The 18,396-nt window shown below is 34.7% G+C and overlaps 1 protein-coding gene across 6 annotated transcripts in view; it reads right to left on the bottom strand.

The window, feature by feature from the left end:
* The window catches only part of LOC135831213 (mucin-5AC-like), a 407,292-nt gene that overhangs the window by 38,265 nt on the left and 350,631 nt on the right, over positions 1-18,396 (bottom strand). For all 6 annotated transcript variants that reach the window (XM_065343528.1, XM_065343529.1, XM_065343530.1 and 3 more), the window contains one exon: positions 2,774-4,693. In XM_065343528.1, the coding sequence (XP_065199600.1) occupies positions 2,774-4,693 (1,920 nt within the window). The remainder of the gene's footprint in view (positions 1-2,773; positions 4,694-18,396) is intronic.

Below are 18,396 nucleotides of genomic sequence, written 5' to 3'. Positions count from 1 at the left end.
AAACCGCGATTCGAATCGAGAAAAATTGCAATTCATGTACCTACATAAATTCGAATAATTTTCTAAGTGATTTTTGTGTGGTTGGCGATTTGATTTAATTTTGAATTACCAAAATTGAATGTGATTTGAAAATATTGGTGATTTGTGTTCGCGATTCAAATCCAGCGTTTCTTTCAACTTTTTGAATCATTTTTTTTCACAGATCCTAGATTTCAAATTCCAGAAAAAATCTGTGTACTTGGTAACTCTTTACCTTGGATTCACGATTCGCATAACTTGATCAATTACTTCGAATTTAAATTATTAAATTTTCAGCTGCCAAAGTTCATTACAATACGGTCTGGAACGATTCCAAACTCCGGAGAAAAAAATCTTTACCTACTGAACGATAATAATATCAGCTCGAAAGTGATCGCGATTGATTTTTGAAGGGGAGGGAAGGGGGTTAATTTTAGTACACAAATCAATCTTCATCAAAAACAAAACACCAAAAATCAGTTTTGACACCTCATCTAAGCTTTTAGGAGTTAGATGGTGAACTTCGTAATAGAAAATTTCAAAAATTCGTAGAAAGAATTAGTGGAGGGCCATGGCATAGTTTTTTTTATTTATTTATTTTTATTTTTTAATGTATAGTCATTTCCTATAAAGTATAACTTTTTCTTGAAGGAAGAGGGAGGCTGGAAAGTCAGTGCAAAATGATCGAAAAAATTTCAAGCAACGAACGCCAAAGGACAAGAAAATGATGGACAATGACCTACAATTGCATCATGGACTACTGGAACGATTCCTTAATACCGGAGAAAAACAGATTTTGCTTGGGGGATCTATACATCGGCTCGAAAGTGATCGCAATTGATTTTTATGAAGGGGAGGGAAAGGGATTAATTTCAGCTTATTTGTTGATTTTCTCTAAAGTTTCGAGTTACTCTTTTTCGTACAAAATTAATAGGTACAATAACAGCTAGGTATTTTTTTTTTAAATTCTTAAAATACCAAAAATCAGATGTGGCACCTCATAAGAGCTTTTGGGAATAGAATGGTGAAATTCGCAATCGAAAATATCAAAAATTCGTAGAAAAGAGTGAGGGAGCCATAGCACTTAGCAGTTACGAGTATACACATTTTAAAAAAATTTAGATCTTCTCCATGGAGCAACATTGCAAATTTTTTGCACCAAACATCTCTCAAATTCCTTCAATTGGAAATTAGGTCGTGTCAGGAGGCCCTCAAAGTGGAAAATTTCTCTGAAAATTGCTCATTTCTGTATTAGAATTCTTCTAAGTGATCCCATTTTCTAAGGAAAACTTCCTGGTTTCCCAAGCTACATAATATATTGGACCCTTTGTATAGAGGATTCATAAGTTATAAAAAATAGAAGAACAAAATAATGAATAGAAAATCAAAGTTGGTGAAAAATTTCTGAAAATTCCTCATTTCTGTGTCAGAATTCCTCTCTAAACGACTTCCTTTTCAAGAGAAATTGTTTCACGGTCCCCCAAACAATGTCGAGTTCTCTGAAAAAAAAACCTCAAAAAAATAAAAAAACAAACAAAAATTTCAAATTTTTTTGAAAAAACTTTATTTTTGGTCTAAAGCACTCTATGTAAATCCTCTCTTTTCTAGAGGAAATCTCCTTCGATCCCAAATTGTTCGTTTTAGAAAGAGCTGAGGAAGAACAGAGCATTAAAATTTCCCCCCTTTTTTCTATAAAGGTAAGTTGATCACTTGGAAAAATTCAGGCACAGAAATTAAACGTTTTCATCTATTGCATTTTTTTTTCATGTTTCTTATTTCACAGGCTCGCTGTTTTTTGCTCATAATTGCCAATTCCAAAAAATCGAAAAAATATCAAGTTTTTATTTATTTTTCTGGACTTTTTGAAACAGGCAAATAATAAGCAAAAAACGAGCACCATTGTGTTTAAAAATATTTCTCTATAGATTCATTTAATTTTTCGATGTTTTAGCATAATTAATGGGATACATATTTGAGAAGAAAAAATTTTCAAAACACGAATTCTCTCAAAAATAAGCGTTTTTGAAAATTTTCAATCGCTCAGTGGAATCCTAAAAGTGGTTTTGGATTTTTATGGAAATTATCTTGGTCGATGCAGAATCTCAAATACCATATTTCGAAAGTAGGTGGGGGTGAGGGGGGACTAGACCAGAAAAACCGCGATTTTTTTCAAAAATATCACCTCTTTGAGGATCCAAATTTCTCCTTGCGAAGCTCCTCCGGAGCTAAATTTTTTTCTGCAGTACTTCCAACTCGAAATTAAGGTTTTCACTGAATCAAAAACGAATGCGACTTATTGTCAGACTCGTGCATGACTCGGGGTCTTTTTCTTTCGAAGACTCTGAGTCTTAGTTTTCAAGGACTCGTCCGATCTTTGCCTGATTGTAAAGTATACTGACCTAAGCAATGTAGAATGTAATAGATTCAAAAATCAAAAACTTTCTGTAATAAGTTTATTAAATTATTTTTAAAATTTCAATTCTTGAGCTATCGCAGCTGAAATCCAAAAATCTTACCTTGACTTCTTAATTTCTTAGGAATATTGCAAGGTTTTTTTTTTTCATTTGATGACCCCACTTTCTTTGAAAACGTGTGAAATTTTTAATTTGACGATTCGAGTATGGAGCCCATATGGGGTACCATCATATTAGTTGGTAACTGGGTGGTGACGAATGAAGGAAACTCGGATTTTTGTACATTTAAAATCGAGGTTTTGTCTATCTACTTTTTTATATCGTGTTACTCTAAAGCTTACCTGAGTTATTACTGCCATTAGTGGTATCTGAATATTCCATATACGACGAGTAGTAATCATCGTTGTCATCCGGACTGGGAGCAATAGTCGAATGTACCGTGTCATTAGCAGTCTGATTCGAAACAGAAACATTTGCTTGCTTCGGAACAGCGTATCGGAAAACGTATCCTCCAAAATACGTATGAAGAGAAACGACCGGCTCTTTTTGGGTATTATTCAGTTCTGGAGTCGAGTATTCGCAATCGTAATGTTCTTCGGTGAGATTGACTTTTTCTTTGGTTTCTGTATCAGAAGCGGTAACTACTTGTATAGGGAATCTAGTACAGTTTGAATTTTTAGGCGCCGGAGCGCTGGGTTTGTTGAGTAATTCGCTTTTTGGTAATTCGATTCTCATGTTTTGTATATTGTAACGCGATCTTTTTTGCTTCGGGATGAGCATATGCGAGACTTTGAGCGTTATTCCGGGAAACATTAAATGCTCTTTGTTAATCGAATGCGTTACATTGGTTTTGGTCGCGTTGACGGTGAAATTTTTCAAATGGGGGACTGCGGTGACAGATATACTCGTATTGACATATGGAATTGAATAATTCGTCGATAATTCAGTACTGGCGTAATTGTCGCCCATTACCGCGCTACTTATGTTAATTAATCGCGTTTGCGGCACCGTTAATCGAGTTGTTAAATTATTCTCAGCATTTGCGGCCAATTGTTGTGTTCGTTCGGTGACCGCTACTACAGATGTGTTGTCGGGTGTAAAGTCACCTACTGCAGTTAGCGTTTTGGTTCGTGCGACGTTCTGCGATTTATCTTCTTGTCCTTTCCAAGTGTACGATGATGGGGGTGGTGATGGTTGCGACGACGACGACGATGACGAAGCGTCGTCTAACGGTACAGTCGATGGGAAATTCTTTTCGGTTGTATTGTTCGAGGTTAGATTACCAATGTAGAAGAATTTTTTACGCAGAGAGTTTATATCGAAAGGGGATGTGGAATTTTGAAGAGTTTCGTCGTTCGAACCTATATTATTATTAACCTCGCCCGAGTCGATTTCGGCGCTAGCTGGTACGGTAACTTGGGATTGTATCTCAATCGACGATGGTTTGGTGGTGGCGGCGGATGTCGTTTGAGAAAACATTTCCACCGATGTAGACGTCGGCGGCGAGGTAACCGTTCGACTAATGGAAAAAAATAGCTCCGATGAAGGCGTACTATTTGCCAGCTTGGTCGTTGATAATTTCCACTTCCGTACCGATGAATCGTTTTTTATAGGCTGTGTCGAAAGTGTCAATGTTTTATGGGCGTTTTGCGAAGAAATATTTGCTTCCTTTAACGTATCGTTGTTGTACGTTGAACCGGCAACAACCGTGCCTGCCGACGAAACGAACCCGCCAGAAGAAAATTGGTTTTCTATTGATTTTTTCGTAGACTTTTTTACGTTTTTAAAAGCATCATCTAGATTTCTAAAACTGATGTATTGGTTTTCTTTTTCATCTTTGCCAGTCGCCGAGCTCGTCTCGGTTACGTTTTGTTTCCATTGCGAAATTGATGGAGTCGTAGGAGTGGTATACGCGTTGATCTGTCGTGACACATTTGACTGATACAGATTCCCTGTCATGGTGGTTGCTTCGGCGGCTGCGGCGGCGACGACGACGATGGTGGTATTTGTTGCTGCCGAGACACTTTCGGTCGCGCTAGACGTAATCCTACTGGTAAAGCTTTCACTATCTAGCATTTCTAATCCACCTGACAAAGGTAAAGATGTGCTTGTTTTCAAAGTATTCATCGTTGCGGTCGAATGTTTCGAAAGTTTCGTGGTCGTCGCCGCCGAAGAAGAAGAAACATTTCGCTCCGTCGAACCGCTCGAATTCGTTGCATCGTTTTTCTTCGCAAGGTCGTTGCTGGTAACTTCCGTGAAACCTGCGAACAAAATAATTAATCTCATTAATCATTTTTCATAATTACACACCGATACCTAGCCGCCTTTTTTATGGCCAATTACGCTTATTCTAATGTTTACATGAAATATCGGTTTTTAATCGACAGCTGTAAGTGGCCATACGATTCAATGAAAATCAACTTTTTGTCGACGCGTTAAACTTTCGCAGCCTATGCGGGCTTCTTTGGTTTACTCCGCTCTCTCTTCCATTTCTCTATTCTCTTATTCCTCTATCACCTCCTATTTGATATTTGTTGTTGTGATTCGATGTTTATGGCTTCTGTTCAAACTTTCATCTCCCTCCATTTTTTAGTTTTCTTCAAAAAAAAAAAAAATTGAAAAACTTTTTACTAAAATAAATGTTTTCTTCTCTTTCTCCTTTCATTGAAACATTTGAATAAAACTGCTTATAAATTCCTCTTTTTGCAAAAATTCGTTTGAAAAAATGCCTTTTTTTCCATCAAACTCTTTCAGAATTTTGATTTTTCTCAACTTTTTATTTTTTTCTTTGAAAATGGAGGAATTTGGCGTGAAAAATTTTGTCACGAATAAATGACCACATCTATCCTCCTCCTATTTGAACTATTTGAAATATTTGAAAAAAATTTCTGCTCAAAGTTTCCAGTAGAAAATGAATAAAGTATTGTCTTCATTTTTCATTTTTTTTTTTTTTTTTTTTTATAATAATCACTTGAGAAAATTTTAGATTAGAATTGGCACAAACAGATTTTTATATGTACCTAATACATGCCTAAATCGATCAAAAGAGCCGCAAGGATGGTAAATCCCAGTTAACAGATTCTGAATTTCATTTTCACCCAATTTACAGTGTTTTTTCGAAAACCGGATTGTTCGAAAATCTGCTGGCGGCTTTAAAACGATTCGAAATTATCAACAAGGGTGGGGGGGGAGGGGTTAAAATAGAAACCAAACCAAATTTCAGCTTTTTTCGTTCACGCATTCACAAACGATGATTTTTTTAAAAAATTTTCTAAAATAACCACTGAAGAAATTTTTGGATTTGAACTGGTTAAATCGATTGAATTGATCGCAAGGATGGTAAATCTGAGTTTACAGGGGCTGAATTTCATTTTCAGCCTATTTACAGCGGTTTTTTTCGGAAACTGGAGAATCTGAAAATCCGCCGGAGACTCCAGAACTGTTCAAAATCATCGCCAATCGACTCGGCAAGTTGAAAATAAGGTACAAACAAAATTTCAGCTTTCTAGGTCAATTTGCTGAAATTTTCATTTTTTTTTTTTTTAGTTTTTGGCCTAAATTTGAATTTATGATATGTAATTCGCCAAAAATCAAAAAATGAATTTCAGCTCCTTAAATTTTGGCTGATGATATATTTTGAAATCCTTTTTCGAGCCCCCCTCGTCCGGTTCAAAAATGTTTGTGCTGGTTGGAATACTTTCCCTATAGTCAGTTCTCCACTTTGAAAAAAAAGTGGGAAACTGGGTTCAAATCTGAGGCACAGAATCATAAACTCAGCAGGCTAAATTAGTGGATTATGCTTCGATTCAGAAAATCACTAGTAACAAATAAATTCATTACATCAGCCTCAGCTAATCCATCACATCCCCTCCAAAATCTTATTTCAATATTCAGCTTACAAAAACCCATAACATACCCTCCTTGGCTATTAAAACCCTTACAAATTGATTTGAAATTGTGTCCTAAACTACAGCAAACAAGACTCTCTCTTCAAATAGACCCAAATTCAATGACCATCCCAGACACCCTTCTGAAATCCAAAAATTTATAACCCTACTAAAAAACACCAACCTAATAAACCAAATCTAAACCCTTCTATCCACGGGTGTAATAATCCTACAATTATAAACACCCAAAAAAATATTTTCTCAAAATCGAAAGCTGGGGGTGGGACACTGAAGAGTCTGTGAATCTGGATATTCGAACTCCGTGTCCTCAAAAAAACAACAATCAGCAACTCAAAAGAATTTTTTTAGAAGTTTTAAAAAGTCACTGTTGCATGAATCATCAACGTTACGCGAATTTGTGGTGGACCCCCAACGCAAAAAAACGTATCCATATCGAAATTAGTCCAATGAATCCCCCCTCTTTCTCCCTTCAAGGAAAAAGAAAATTACCTTAAAAATAGATTAATTAAATGAAAAGATCTGCAAGTATTAAAATTATACGTTAGAGCAGATCGCCCAAAAAAAAGTTGGCGGATTTTGACCAAATTCATCAAAAGACCTTCATTTCGAGTTGAAAATAACTCAAAAAAATGTTAGCTTTGGCGGTGCCCCTGGAGGAGAAATATGAGCCCTCAAAGAGGGGACATTTTCGAAAAAATCGTGGTTTTTTCAGTGTAGCCTCTATAACACCTGTTTTGGGAAAAATGTTTCAGTCCCAAATGAAAGTATTTGAGACCCGAAAAATTGGTACAACTGCGTTTCAAAATATTTCTGTATAGTTTCACAAATAGTTTCATTTGGGACTGGGCCATTTTCCCCAAAACCGGTTTTGTAAGGGCTAGAGCGAAAAACCGCGATTTTTTAAGAATTTCCCCTCTTTGAACCCAGCTCGTGCAAAATGAACATTTGTGCTAAATTTTATAACTGACTACAAAGAAACATTTTCTAAACATTTTTTTTTTAGATGTTGAAGATTACCCCCCCCCCTTCTCGCCTATAATAAAAGTAAAACGAAAAAAATCAGGTAATGTTCTCGTGTTCTGAATTTATGATTGCAAAATTTTTGAGCTTTAATCGGATGTGCTGGTTGAATATTTCATTTTTCATATGCTTGAAGAACGAAGGACTAAATTTTTACTACGTTTTCAAAATGATTTCAAGCAAGTTTTTCACCGGTTTCCTATCCAGTTTCGAAAAAAGGTGAACATAGATCATTATAGGGCTCGTAGATCAATTGGTTCTTTCAATTCAAATTTTCAAAAAAAAAAGTCTCCTCTCCTATATTTTTTCCCCATACATTTCCATTAAATATGTAAACGAAGGTGTTCAAGGCCAAAGTAGACTATTTTTAAAACCATAAAAATGCACCGCAATATTTCTCTATCTCGACAGATCAGTTTTTACGATGAATTCTCACATGTCGGACGTTAAAAAAGTGTTTCCTGTGTATTTAACAAAAAAAAAAAAAAAATCATGAAAAAAGGGTAAAAAAAGGTCAAACGCTTTTATGTAATACCACATAACCCGCCGAAGAAATATTAACTGAATGTGAGTTAAACCCGAAAAAAATTACAAGCAATTTATTTCAGGAGTATTTTTTTAAACCATACTTTCTTGCAACGCATTTACCGAAAACCTTTTTTTTTCCAACCCCTAAATGTAACGCTTAAAAACCGCATGCCTTAATAGCGGTACCTTACAAAGGAGAAATTAATTCGTTGTTTCGCTTTGAAAATTTCAAACTTGTCGCGTAATTATTATTAAATACGCGGAATCTTGTTTCGCACTAGCGATGGCGCAGTGTTTTGTATATAAAATTGTGTAAATACGATAAAATCATCGGTTTTATTGAATAATCACTGGTAAAAGCATTTATCATTTTAGCGTTTGTGGAAAACTACCCCCATTTAAAATTCATAAACGCGGTGTAATTTTGCGCGAAATATTTTTTCTTCCTGTTTTGTAATCTTTTCCTTTCCAGTTCATCGTCGAGTCTAATTTTCAACGTGGAACGAGCAGCTTAGACTGTGCAAACGTAGCGTTCAACGTAAAGTCACAAAATTACGACGATATTAAAATATCTTGAACGAAAAAGAAAGTGGCCGAGATAAAAACTTGAAGCTAATTAAAAGAACTCGTCTTCGAAAATTTAAATTTAATATTTTAAATGTTTTTTCCTCGTTCTGGAATTTGTGGATGCTAAGACAACGATGAAATTTTAATTGGGGACAAAGGTTGGTCTTTTGAAGTAACGTGTTGTTTTAAATTGCACTGGTGCATTTAGAAAATGAAACGAAGGGTTGGAAGTAGACACGTTGCACATTCTTGGAAAATGCTACCTTTCTAAAATACATATTTTTGACGAACATCAGAAATTAATTAATTATTCAGCTAAAAGACTTTTTATACTTACGAATTTGAAAAATTTGCAAAAATTTTAAAGTTTAGGTACGTTAGTTTGTAATGAAAAATTCCAGAAATTTTTTTAGTATGGAATTTAAATTATATCAAGTTTTAAACTTATCTAATGGTACATAATATTGTATCTTTCATAGATTTTCTCTCAGATTAAATCGCAGTAGTGTAAATATCTGCATTTACATCCCTGCTTTAATGGAAAATCCGGTAGTGCGCTATGCTGTCAACATCCTCGAATAAATTTGGTACTATTAAAATTATTATTCATCGTACCAATTGCTGAACAAGGTAGATAGGAGTGTTTCGACATAAATTACAACAGGGAAATTAATTTAACCAATAACTGCGACAAAAAGTAATTTTGCTCGTGTAACTATCGAACATTTTTACACCATTTCCCCCTAATTTTTCGCGCAATCTGCGCGGTGTATTTTATCATTTGGCACCCTTTACTTCGAAATTCGATAAATAGTGTTGCAATTTTGAAAATCACTGATTGCCTAAATACCTACAATATTTTTGGTGGTACGTCACATTAGTTGTTATGTTACACGTAATACGAGATCCCAATTCGAGCGTAAAAAACCGCCTCATTTTCTTAATACGAGCCCTTCTTTCCGTCGCTCGCAAATGGTTACGAAACCTTTGAAAAAATTGTTTGTCATTTTTTACTGAATAAAACCAGCTTATGTCTTCACGTCATATTTTCGTTCAGCGTCAAGCCACAATAATTCCACGTCTAGCTGATGACTCTTCGGCCGCGTAATCGTTTTTAATCCTATTTACGGTGCAAAAAACGCGCCGGAAAAAAATTTGAAAACTATCAAAGTCGAAATTAAAAAAAAAAACTCGCTGGTCTTCGTGATTAAATTTCGGAAGACAGAAATACTCGTGCTTTTTTTGGAGCTAGGTTCGTTGATAAACAACCGTATAAAGTTGGAGTAACCTATTTCTTGTTTTGTTGGATTGCTGAACGGAAAAAAATTATCGTCGACGCGACGTATTTTTAATTGAAATTTTTCAAGTTCGCGTTGAAAATTTGTTCGGTGTGTTTTTTTTTTGGTTTCAATGGGATATTTTGTTCCATGGTCGAATTTCCTAGTGATGCAGGTAGAAGAAACATTTTAGAATCAGAATTGTACGAATCAGATTTTGAAATATCTGTCTACTGATTTGTTGTAATATTATCTAATTTAAATACTCTTGTAACTCACTGCTGCCAAAGTTTATTAAAATCATCAACAATTCTAGGTTAATGATCAATTATCATTATTATTTTTAAAAACTGCGACAAAGAGAGGATCTTGAAATCAGAGTTCTACAATATCACAACTGCACTTAGAGAGATGCAGCTGAACATCAACTTATTAAACGATTCAGTAACAAACTGGGTGTACAAAAGAAGAATGGAAATCATTGAAAAAGACCTACCGATAGAAGAGGATGTAGAAAAGGAGTGGGCATGCCTGAAAACTATTGTACAGAGAGCAGCAGAGGGCACTAGGAAAAAGATCAAGTAGGTAGACAAAACCACAAAAAGCTGAAAATCTGGAATGATGAACTATCAAGAGGATTGAAGAGGAAACAAAACCTTTCTTGGAAGTGGATGAGTTCTAAAAACAAACAAGACAATGGAAGCTACAAAGAACAGTGCCGCAAGACAAGAAATATGATAAGAGAAACACGACAGGAACAATACAAAAGGTTTGTGGTGAACATGGAGAGGGATACATATAAACTGAAACCAAAAGTGTACAAAATAATCAAAAGAATATCGGAAGATGAGGTACATAGAGCCAACATTGCTCCAACAGACTGCAAAAAAATGGTTGAATAGGTACTATGCAAACCTATGGAATGATCCCAAAAATCAGGGTTGTTGCGGATCACGGAAATTTGATCCGAATCACGGATCACGAATCATTGAGAAATTTGTGATCCGGATCACGAATCAAAGATCTTCCGGGAAATTGTGATCCGGATCACGAATCACGAATCACTCCAGAAAAAAGTGATCCGGATCAAATTTCACGGATCATTTTTCGGATCATTTTAAGGAAATTGTACTATAAGGTACTAAATTGGTTTTTTTAAATTGAAGATTGAACAAAAACGTGAAAAAACGAAATAGTCTCCATTTTATTTTCAAAAAATTTGCAATAACACATTATACAGGGGTGAGAAAAAGTCAGCCTCAGCTTGAAAATTTGCAGAAATTGAAAAATGAAATTTTTACATTTCAAAATTTTTTAGTTTTTTGTCAATAAATCAAAAACTAAGCATCCTAGAGAAAAACTATTAAGATTATGTCGATTGGAAATTTAATTCTCTACAATTTTGGTCATGTGTAATTTTTTCGTAGGACGCTTCCTTTCGCCTCCAGATTGACTTTTATGAAACACAGTGTGCAAATTTTTCAAAAAATAATTTTCAAAAAGTTTTACTTGCGGTTTTTTATCAAAAAATCAAAAACTAGGCATTCTAGCGAAAAACCAATGACATAATGTCGATTATACCTACATCAATATCCAATAAATTGAGTTCAACTCCATTAATTTTCAAAGCAAAAACATGCAGCAATGCATCATTACTGGTGAAAAAAAAGGATCCGTGAAAAAATGATCTGCGGAAAATTTTGAATCGGATCATAGATCACTAATCCTTGTGGTATAATGATCCGGATCACGGATCACGATTCCTACTGCAGAAAATGATCCGGATCACGGATACAGATCACTCAAATGTGATCCGGATCATGATCCGGATCACGTAATGATCCGGATCACAAAAACCCTGCCAAAAATGAAGTTGAAGTGGCAAACCATGAGGAGAACAGTATGAGCCATTCTCTTGGGAAGAGCTAGATGGAGCCTTGAAAAGCTCTATAATAGAAAAGCCCCAGGCAGCGATAAGTTACTAACAGACTTATTCAAGAACACCACAATAACCATTAAGAAGAGACTGCTAGCTTTCTATAATAAAATACTATCAGATGCTACCATGCCCAAAGGCTTCCATACTGCAATTGTAATAAAAGGAGACTGAAATGACCCAGGAAACTACCATGAGATTAGCCTACTAAATGCAGCTTACAAAATACTTGCAAAGATGCTAGCGAGAAGAATCAAAAGCCATGCGGAGCCAATAATATTGGAATGCCAAAATGGATTTTGAAAGGGAAGATCATGCATAGATGGGGTATATGCAACAAAGCTGCTGATGGTGAAGAGACAAGAATATAACCTGGAAACCCACACATGCTTTTTTGATCTAGAGAAGGTGTATGATGGAGTACAAAGGAAGAAGTTGTTTGAAATCCTAAGGAAAATTGAGTACACTTAATTGAAGAAATATACACAGATAATGTAATAAGAGTAAGATCTGGGAGCATGTTGGAAGCAGAGAAGATAGGAAGATAGGAAGAGGAGTAAGACAGGGATGCCCAATGCCATGTAGTCTGTTCAACATCTACTTTGACAGCATGATTCAAGAATGAGTTATTTGAATTCATGAAGAGTTTAAAGGCCATTGTATGTATTTACGGTAAACTGATTATGCAATTTTATTAACATGTACAAAATCATTTCATTTTTTGAAGGCAATTCGCAACTGTTATCAAACAATCAAAAGAATAAGTCCTAAAATCAACGTATTGAAAAACAGCTGTTTCATTTTTTAAATATTGTATTATGATTTCAAATCCAAATTTGAACCGGTTTGGTCCCATAGGTCCGGAGACAAATCTCAAATAACAAATTTTTCGAATTTTTGAACCCCTTTTGCCAAAAGGATAGATATCTTCAGTGAGTAGCTTGTGAAAACTTGAACAATGGGCCCCTTGATAAAAACCAAAAATTCTTATGAATAAAGGCGAAGGAGGCCAGGTTGATTTTTATCCAATCGAAATTCTCAACGAGTACGAGGGGACAATTTTGATTTTACTGGCTCCAAATTTGGGGTAAGGGATCTTGAAATCCATATCGAAGAATTTTGGAAAAAAAAATTATAAATTTAATCATTTGTTCCCTTTAAATATGGCACATTTTGGGACACCCTCTCACTCAAATTTAAGACTAAATTTGGGGAAAAGCATGTTTTATAAGGTTCTGAACGCTGATATGAGATCTGTATAAAGTCAAGTTACATTCTTAAGGTGTCTAAGGAGTCTCACAAACTGAACAAAATGCAAAAATATCGGCTACTCAAATTTGGATTTTCAAAAATTTGCCTAAGGATTAAAAATTTTTGACTGGTAGTATATTTTTTGGGATTCTCTTTCGATTCCCCTGGGCCTGGTTCGGAAATTTGTATGCCGATAACGGTTGGAAGACTTGCCTTGTGAGGATACATTGAAAGATATAAACGTTCAATCGTTCACTCTGCCCTCTCCTTCAGACAAAACTTCACCCAGTTGTAGATTCACTTCGATATTCATACATTTTCTCAAACAATTTCCCTTCTCGAACACATACACACGATATAAATGTAATATAATCTGGCAAAAATGGGAGAAATAAGTTTGGAAGTAAAACGAAAATAATCTTCGCACTACAAGCGAAAGAAAAACCAGCATAAAACATTCATTTTAAGATCTGCGACACGAATTCGAAAAGAGAAAAAAAGGTTATACTACGTTTCTTCACTCAGTACCCCGAGACAAAATAAATGATATACTCGAAGGCAGTTTATATGATTGGAAAATACGCCATGAACCGTCGAAACGAAAAATAACCCGACATTACGAACAATGCAAAGAAACGCCTAAAAGTATCTCTACATATTTGAAAGCTTCATCTTATACAGTATGATATTATTGATTCAGTTACGATGGGAAATATGCTCGATAAATTGTTATGATTAATTTGATATTTTCCAGTGATGGTAAAAAAAAAATAAACCTTTTTCACCCGTATTCGTATAATGATCGTGTTATGTTTGTCACCTTCATGCCCCTGCTCGTTTTTGATTTGGTTTGTGTAATTATTTACATTGCACGAGTTCATCGTTAACAATTTACTTTGCGGTAGAAAATTCTCCACTGTCATATCAAATTTAAATATCAATTTAACAAAGTACACTCGAGAAAATATCAAAGCAGTTTTCTCTCCTCAGTTACCACCAGTCAAAGTTGAAAGAGAAAGTCTCTTATTTCAATATTTTGCCAACCCACGGTCTCGTTATATTATTATTTTCTTTTTTTTTCGCAACAAAAATACGATGTCGAATTACGCACAACAACGAGCGCAACATGAGGTGAATTTAATCTAAGACCATCGTCACCATCGTATACTAGCTTAAAGCAACGTTTATATCCATGTGCACCTGGCTATGAAGAGTACTATATAAGAAAAGATAAAATATTTAATAAACTATAAGCTATGTAGTGTCTTTTCGAGACTACAGCAACTAGTGGAATTCTCTACACACAATTTAAAGACGAGAAAACGCAAGCAGACCTTTTAGCACTGAACTTCCAGAATGAAGCTTTTTACATAGTTTATGTAACAGGGTAGGAAAAAAGTTGCAAACGAAATTGTTAGCATTCTTTCTTACAGTATCATTCTAGTTTTCGTGTTTCCGCGTTTTATTATAATAAAATTTCGCGAAAATATTTCAACACTTCGTATCCTTTATAAATTCGCGTATTAAATTATTAGATCATCTGTGTACGAGTTTGAAATGTCATTTCGGCATCGTTTTACTTTCAATTTTATATGTTACGTCATCGAAAGACGCGTCGAAGTATTTCTCATTAGGTCATCTTGGAAATTTTTTTCAATTTTTGTAAATGTTTCAGAATTATCACGACTTGAAGAAATTTTCATCGCCGAGCCATTTTAATACTTACAGTTCTACAAGAAAAGAGCATTAGGTCATTAATAACGATTTGCCAAAATTCATCCCCACGCATCTGCTTCGTAACAAATCTGGGAAATTTCAAAGCCATTAAATTGAGGAAATAGCCATGCGAAAACTTTTTGTAGATTAAAAAACGTTATTATGGAAAAACGTAAAAACCACGAAAAACGATAATTTTATGCGAAGTGTTACAAAATCAATCAAAATGTAGTCGTTATTTTTCTTTTGAAGGAATTAATTATCTACTTATAAATACAGCAAATTCAGTGTATTTTAGCACTTCAAGTTGCGATGTGAGGAAATAAAACAATATAATTTCAGATTTCAGTGGTTCTCAAAATTCATTAACCAACATGGAAAAATGTCTCAAAGTGAGCAGATATTTTTGTATTTTGAGAGATAATTTATTGAAATTGAAGTTAAATTGAATGGAATCCGGCCTGTTCAACATGTATCCACATTTGAGCTTTTTCCAGGTGAAACTTCTAGTGGGTTTTCTCGATCAGTATTATTTGGAGGAAGAAAATTCAAAAATTCATTGTTTGAAAGGAAATTCTTTGAATTTGCATTGGATACCTAGATTTCTAAATGGAGCTGGGATTGCATAGTTAGTGAAAGTAGTGAAAAAGTAGTGAATTTAGTCAAAAAAATAGTAAAAAAATTAAAAAATTCACTAATGCGTTCATTTGTATTGTTTTTGTTTATAATTTTGATTGAAATTAAAAAATACTTTAGTACACAAATTTTTTTGAAAATTTTCTTGTGAAAAATTTGATTTTGTTACTTTTTTTTGTGTTTGGGAGGGTTGAGTGGAGAGCTTTCTGAAAATTTGGTTGAAAAAAGTAGTGATTTTTTCAACAAAAATTCCATTACTACTAAATACCATGATCAACTTCTATCATTTTCAATTTTTTTCAGGGAGGGGGAAAGGGGTCAGGTAATTTTTGCTCTAAAGTCATGCCTGTTTTTGGACTCTTGAAGAAACGTACTGGAATTTCATTTTTTTTCTTCATTAAAGTAATAAAATTTATGGACTAACTTTTTAAAAATTCAACTTCAAAGTGAAACTAACATAAGCAACTGTTAGACTGTAAACTAGCACTTTTGGGATATAAAAGAAGGATGAGAATAATTCCCTAATGAGTGAAAGATTAGAAATATCCTTATAGGGATATTCCCAATATCAAGAAGAAACTATTTACTTACCCCTTGCTAGCTCAGCTTATACCACATAAGTGTCGTCTACGTCAACATAATAAACAGATCTATGCATCAATTAGGCTCACAGATTCGTTTCACCAATGTAATCGTTGTAGTTAAATCACATTTTAGTCTCTTAAATAAGTATAAGGTTTTTCATAATCATAATGTAGGTACACATTCACCTGATAAAACATAATTAGAAGAAAGCGCTGTGCTTGATTATCTAATCACGTGTAAGATACAAATTCACCAATCCCTAAAAAAGGCAAATAATAAAAGAACTTGAAACTATACTCTGCTTAAGCGTTTTTATAAGACAGAGGACTAAATGCTCAATCCAATGATTCACAGGTCACTTAGGACCATTCTGACTCACATATCTACCACAAAGGATGAACAAGAAGTGATCTCAAGATCGAATCTAGCTAAAGTTATACCTGCAGTTTTGGGTCAATCTTGAGAGATTATAAGCTAATAGCGCTACGTTATCAAATATGGGAAATATAAAAATGATTACAGCGCGAACCCCCCATGATTCTTGAGTACACTCTTCGAATTCGCGAGTACTTGCATATTACCTTAATAAATCAAACGATCCCTGAGTTGTCAAGACCTAAAGGATCGAATTATTGAGTCCTATAGGATCTCGATGCTCGGTGGCGTAGTGGGTTGAGCCATGGCTTTCTGAACAGGAGGTCGTGGGTTCAAATCCTGCTAGAGACACAGGCGTCAACGGGTTATGTATACATTGTAGTGCATTTAACATCTATTACACGTTAAGCTCCGAGCACCAGAACAGCAGAGACAACAGAAATGCATGCAATCTGTTGCTGGTATCAAAAAGCTGTAACTGGTTGAGCAACTATAGGTAGGGTGAACCAGCCATCTATGGCCACCCCTCCATCTATGGCCATTCACCCAATTTTTCAAATAATTACTTAAAAGTTTTGATTTTAATACTTATAATTACCAAATAGGTAATATGAAAAATACAACTCCGTTACCTAAAATTTGATCTTTATTTCTTAATTATTATTGAATAATGAAACGAAAGAAGGGTGGCCAAAGATGTGCTTTTCTGACTGTGTCGTAAATATTTCGTTTTTTTCCAATCAATTTTTACTCAATATTTTAAAATGAAAGTCGATTTTGAATCTAGAAAGCCTGCTGAATTAGACAAATTCATACTTGACCCTTACTTATAATATTTTAAAGTAAATAATAAGGTTTAAAGTTGTGAATGCTCTTAAGGTGGCCATTGATGGCTGGTTCACCCTAGCGGTGATTACGGAACTCAGGGTTGTAAAAACCCAGCTAGTGATGTATGAGCTACTTTGTAGATAGTGTAGAAAGCAACGGGAAACTACTACGTGAAAGCTCAAAACAACGTCGATTCCCTAGAATAATCGCAGTGGCAATAGCCATTCGCCTCACCCTGTTAGGGTACCACAAAAATGCGATTTCCAATGTCCTGTAAAGGACAAGGAACCATGACGACGACGATAGGATCTCACCAACTTAAGAATCATTACGTAATGCACTGCCAAGACAGTGAGGCCATGATGCCACCTTACACATCCTAAGAAAATTTTGTGTAAATGAAATTGTATAGAATTTAATTCTCTTTGAGATCACTGCCATCAGATTTTTGCTGGAACGTATGGTTCGTCTGGTACCTATGTATATACGGAAAACTAAAAGACTGAACATTTTCTCATGTTTACTTAAGTAAGCTTTTGGAAAACTGAAGCTTGAACCCAAAAAATCAAAAAAAAAAAAAAATCGAAGTCAGGACCTAAAACGTCAAAATGTAATTTTAAATAAGAACCTGGATTTCTCAACAAAAACGCTTTCAAAGTATTTGCAAAAATTTTTAATATTTTTTTTTTGAAACTTACAAATTTTCACCCACTCTACCCACCCTTCTCCCTCTATTGTTCACCATTCGCAAAAAAATCACCCGTTTTCCCTTGAATATAACCAAAACTGCTGGGTAAACATTAAAATACCTACCTTAAGCTCCAGTAAAGCAAGAAGAAAATGTTACTTGAAAATGAAAAAATAACAACAAAAACGATACATATAAGTAGGTAGGTCTAGGTGCGCACTTATGTTAATTTATGTCATTGGAATAACATAGGTATTGTTTCATCGAAAAGGTGCCCACGTATCACTACCAATAAAAGAAACTGAAATTTATACCTAGGAAATTGCCAGATAGTCAGAATAATCATTCGCCTCAGGTCAAAATTTCACAGACAGGGCTTACTTTTTCAAAAAAAAAAAAAAGGATATACGTACTTAAAAGTTCGCATTTGCATTCAGCAACGTTTTTATTAAACCCGCCGCTCGTATCCGCGGAGATCACTTCGTCGAATTCCATTATCAATACAAACTTCGTATACCTACCTACCCTATAGTCGAGAAAAGACGAAAATTTCTTCTAGCACATGTACGAAAATTCATTGGTTTGGTAACCATCAATTTCAGTTGAAAAATGAACGAATAGCATTTTTTGCTTACGTCAAACTAGGGTC

The sequence above is a fragment of the Planococcus citri genome, chromosome 1 (genome assembly GCF_950023065.1).
Source record: "Planococcus citri chromosome 1, ihPlaCitr1.1, whole genome shotgun sequence".
In the NCBI taxonomy this organism is placed as follows: Eukaryota; Metazoa; Arthropoda; class Insecta; order Hemiptera; family Pseudococcidae; genus Planococcus; species Planococcus citri.
Note: the sequence above shows the minus strand (reverse complement) of the source record. Positions and strands in the feature narration are given on the sequence as shown.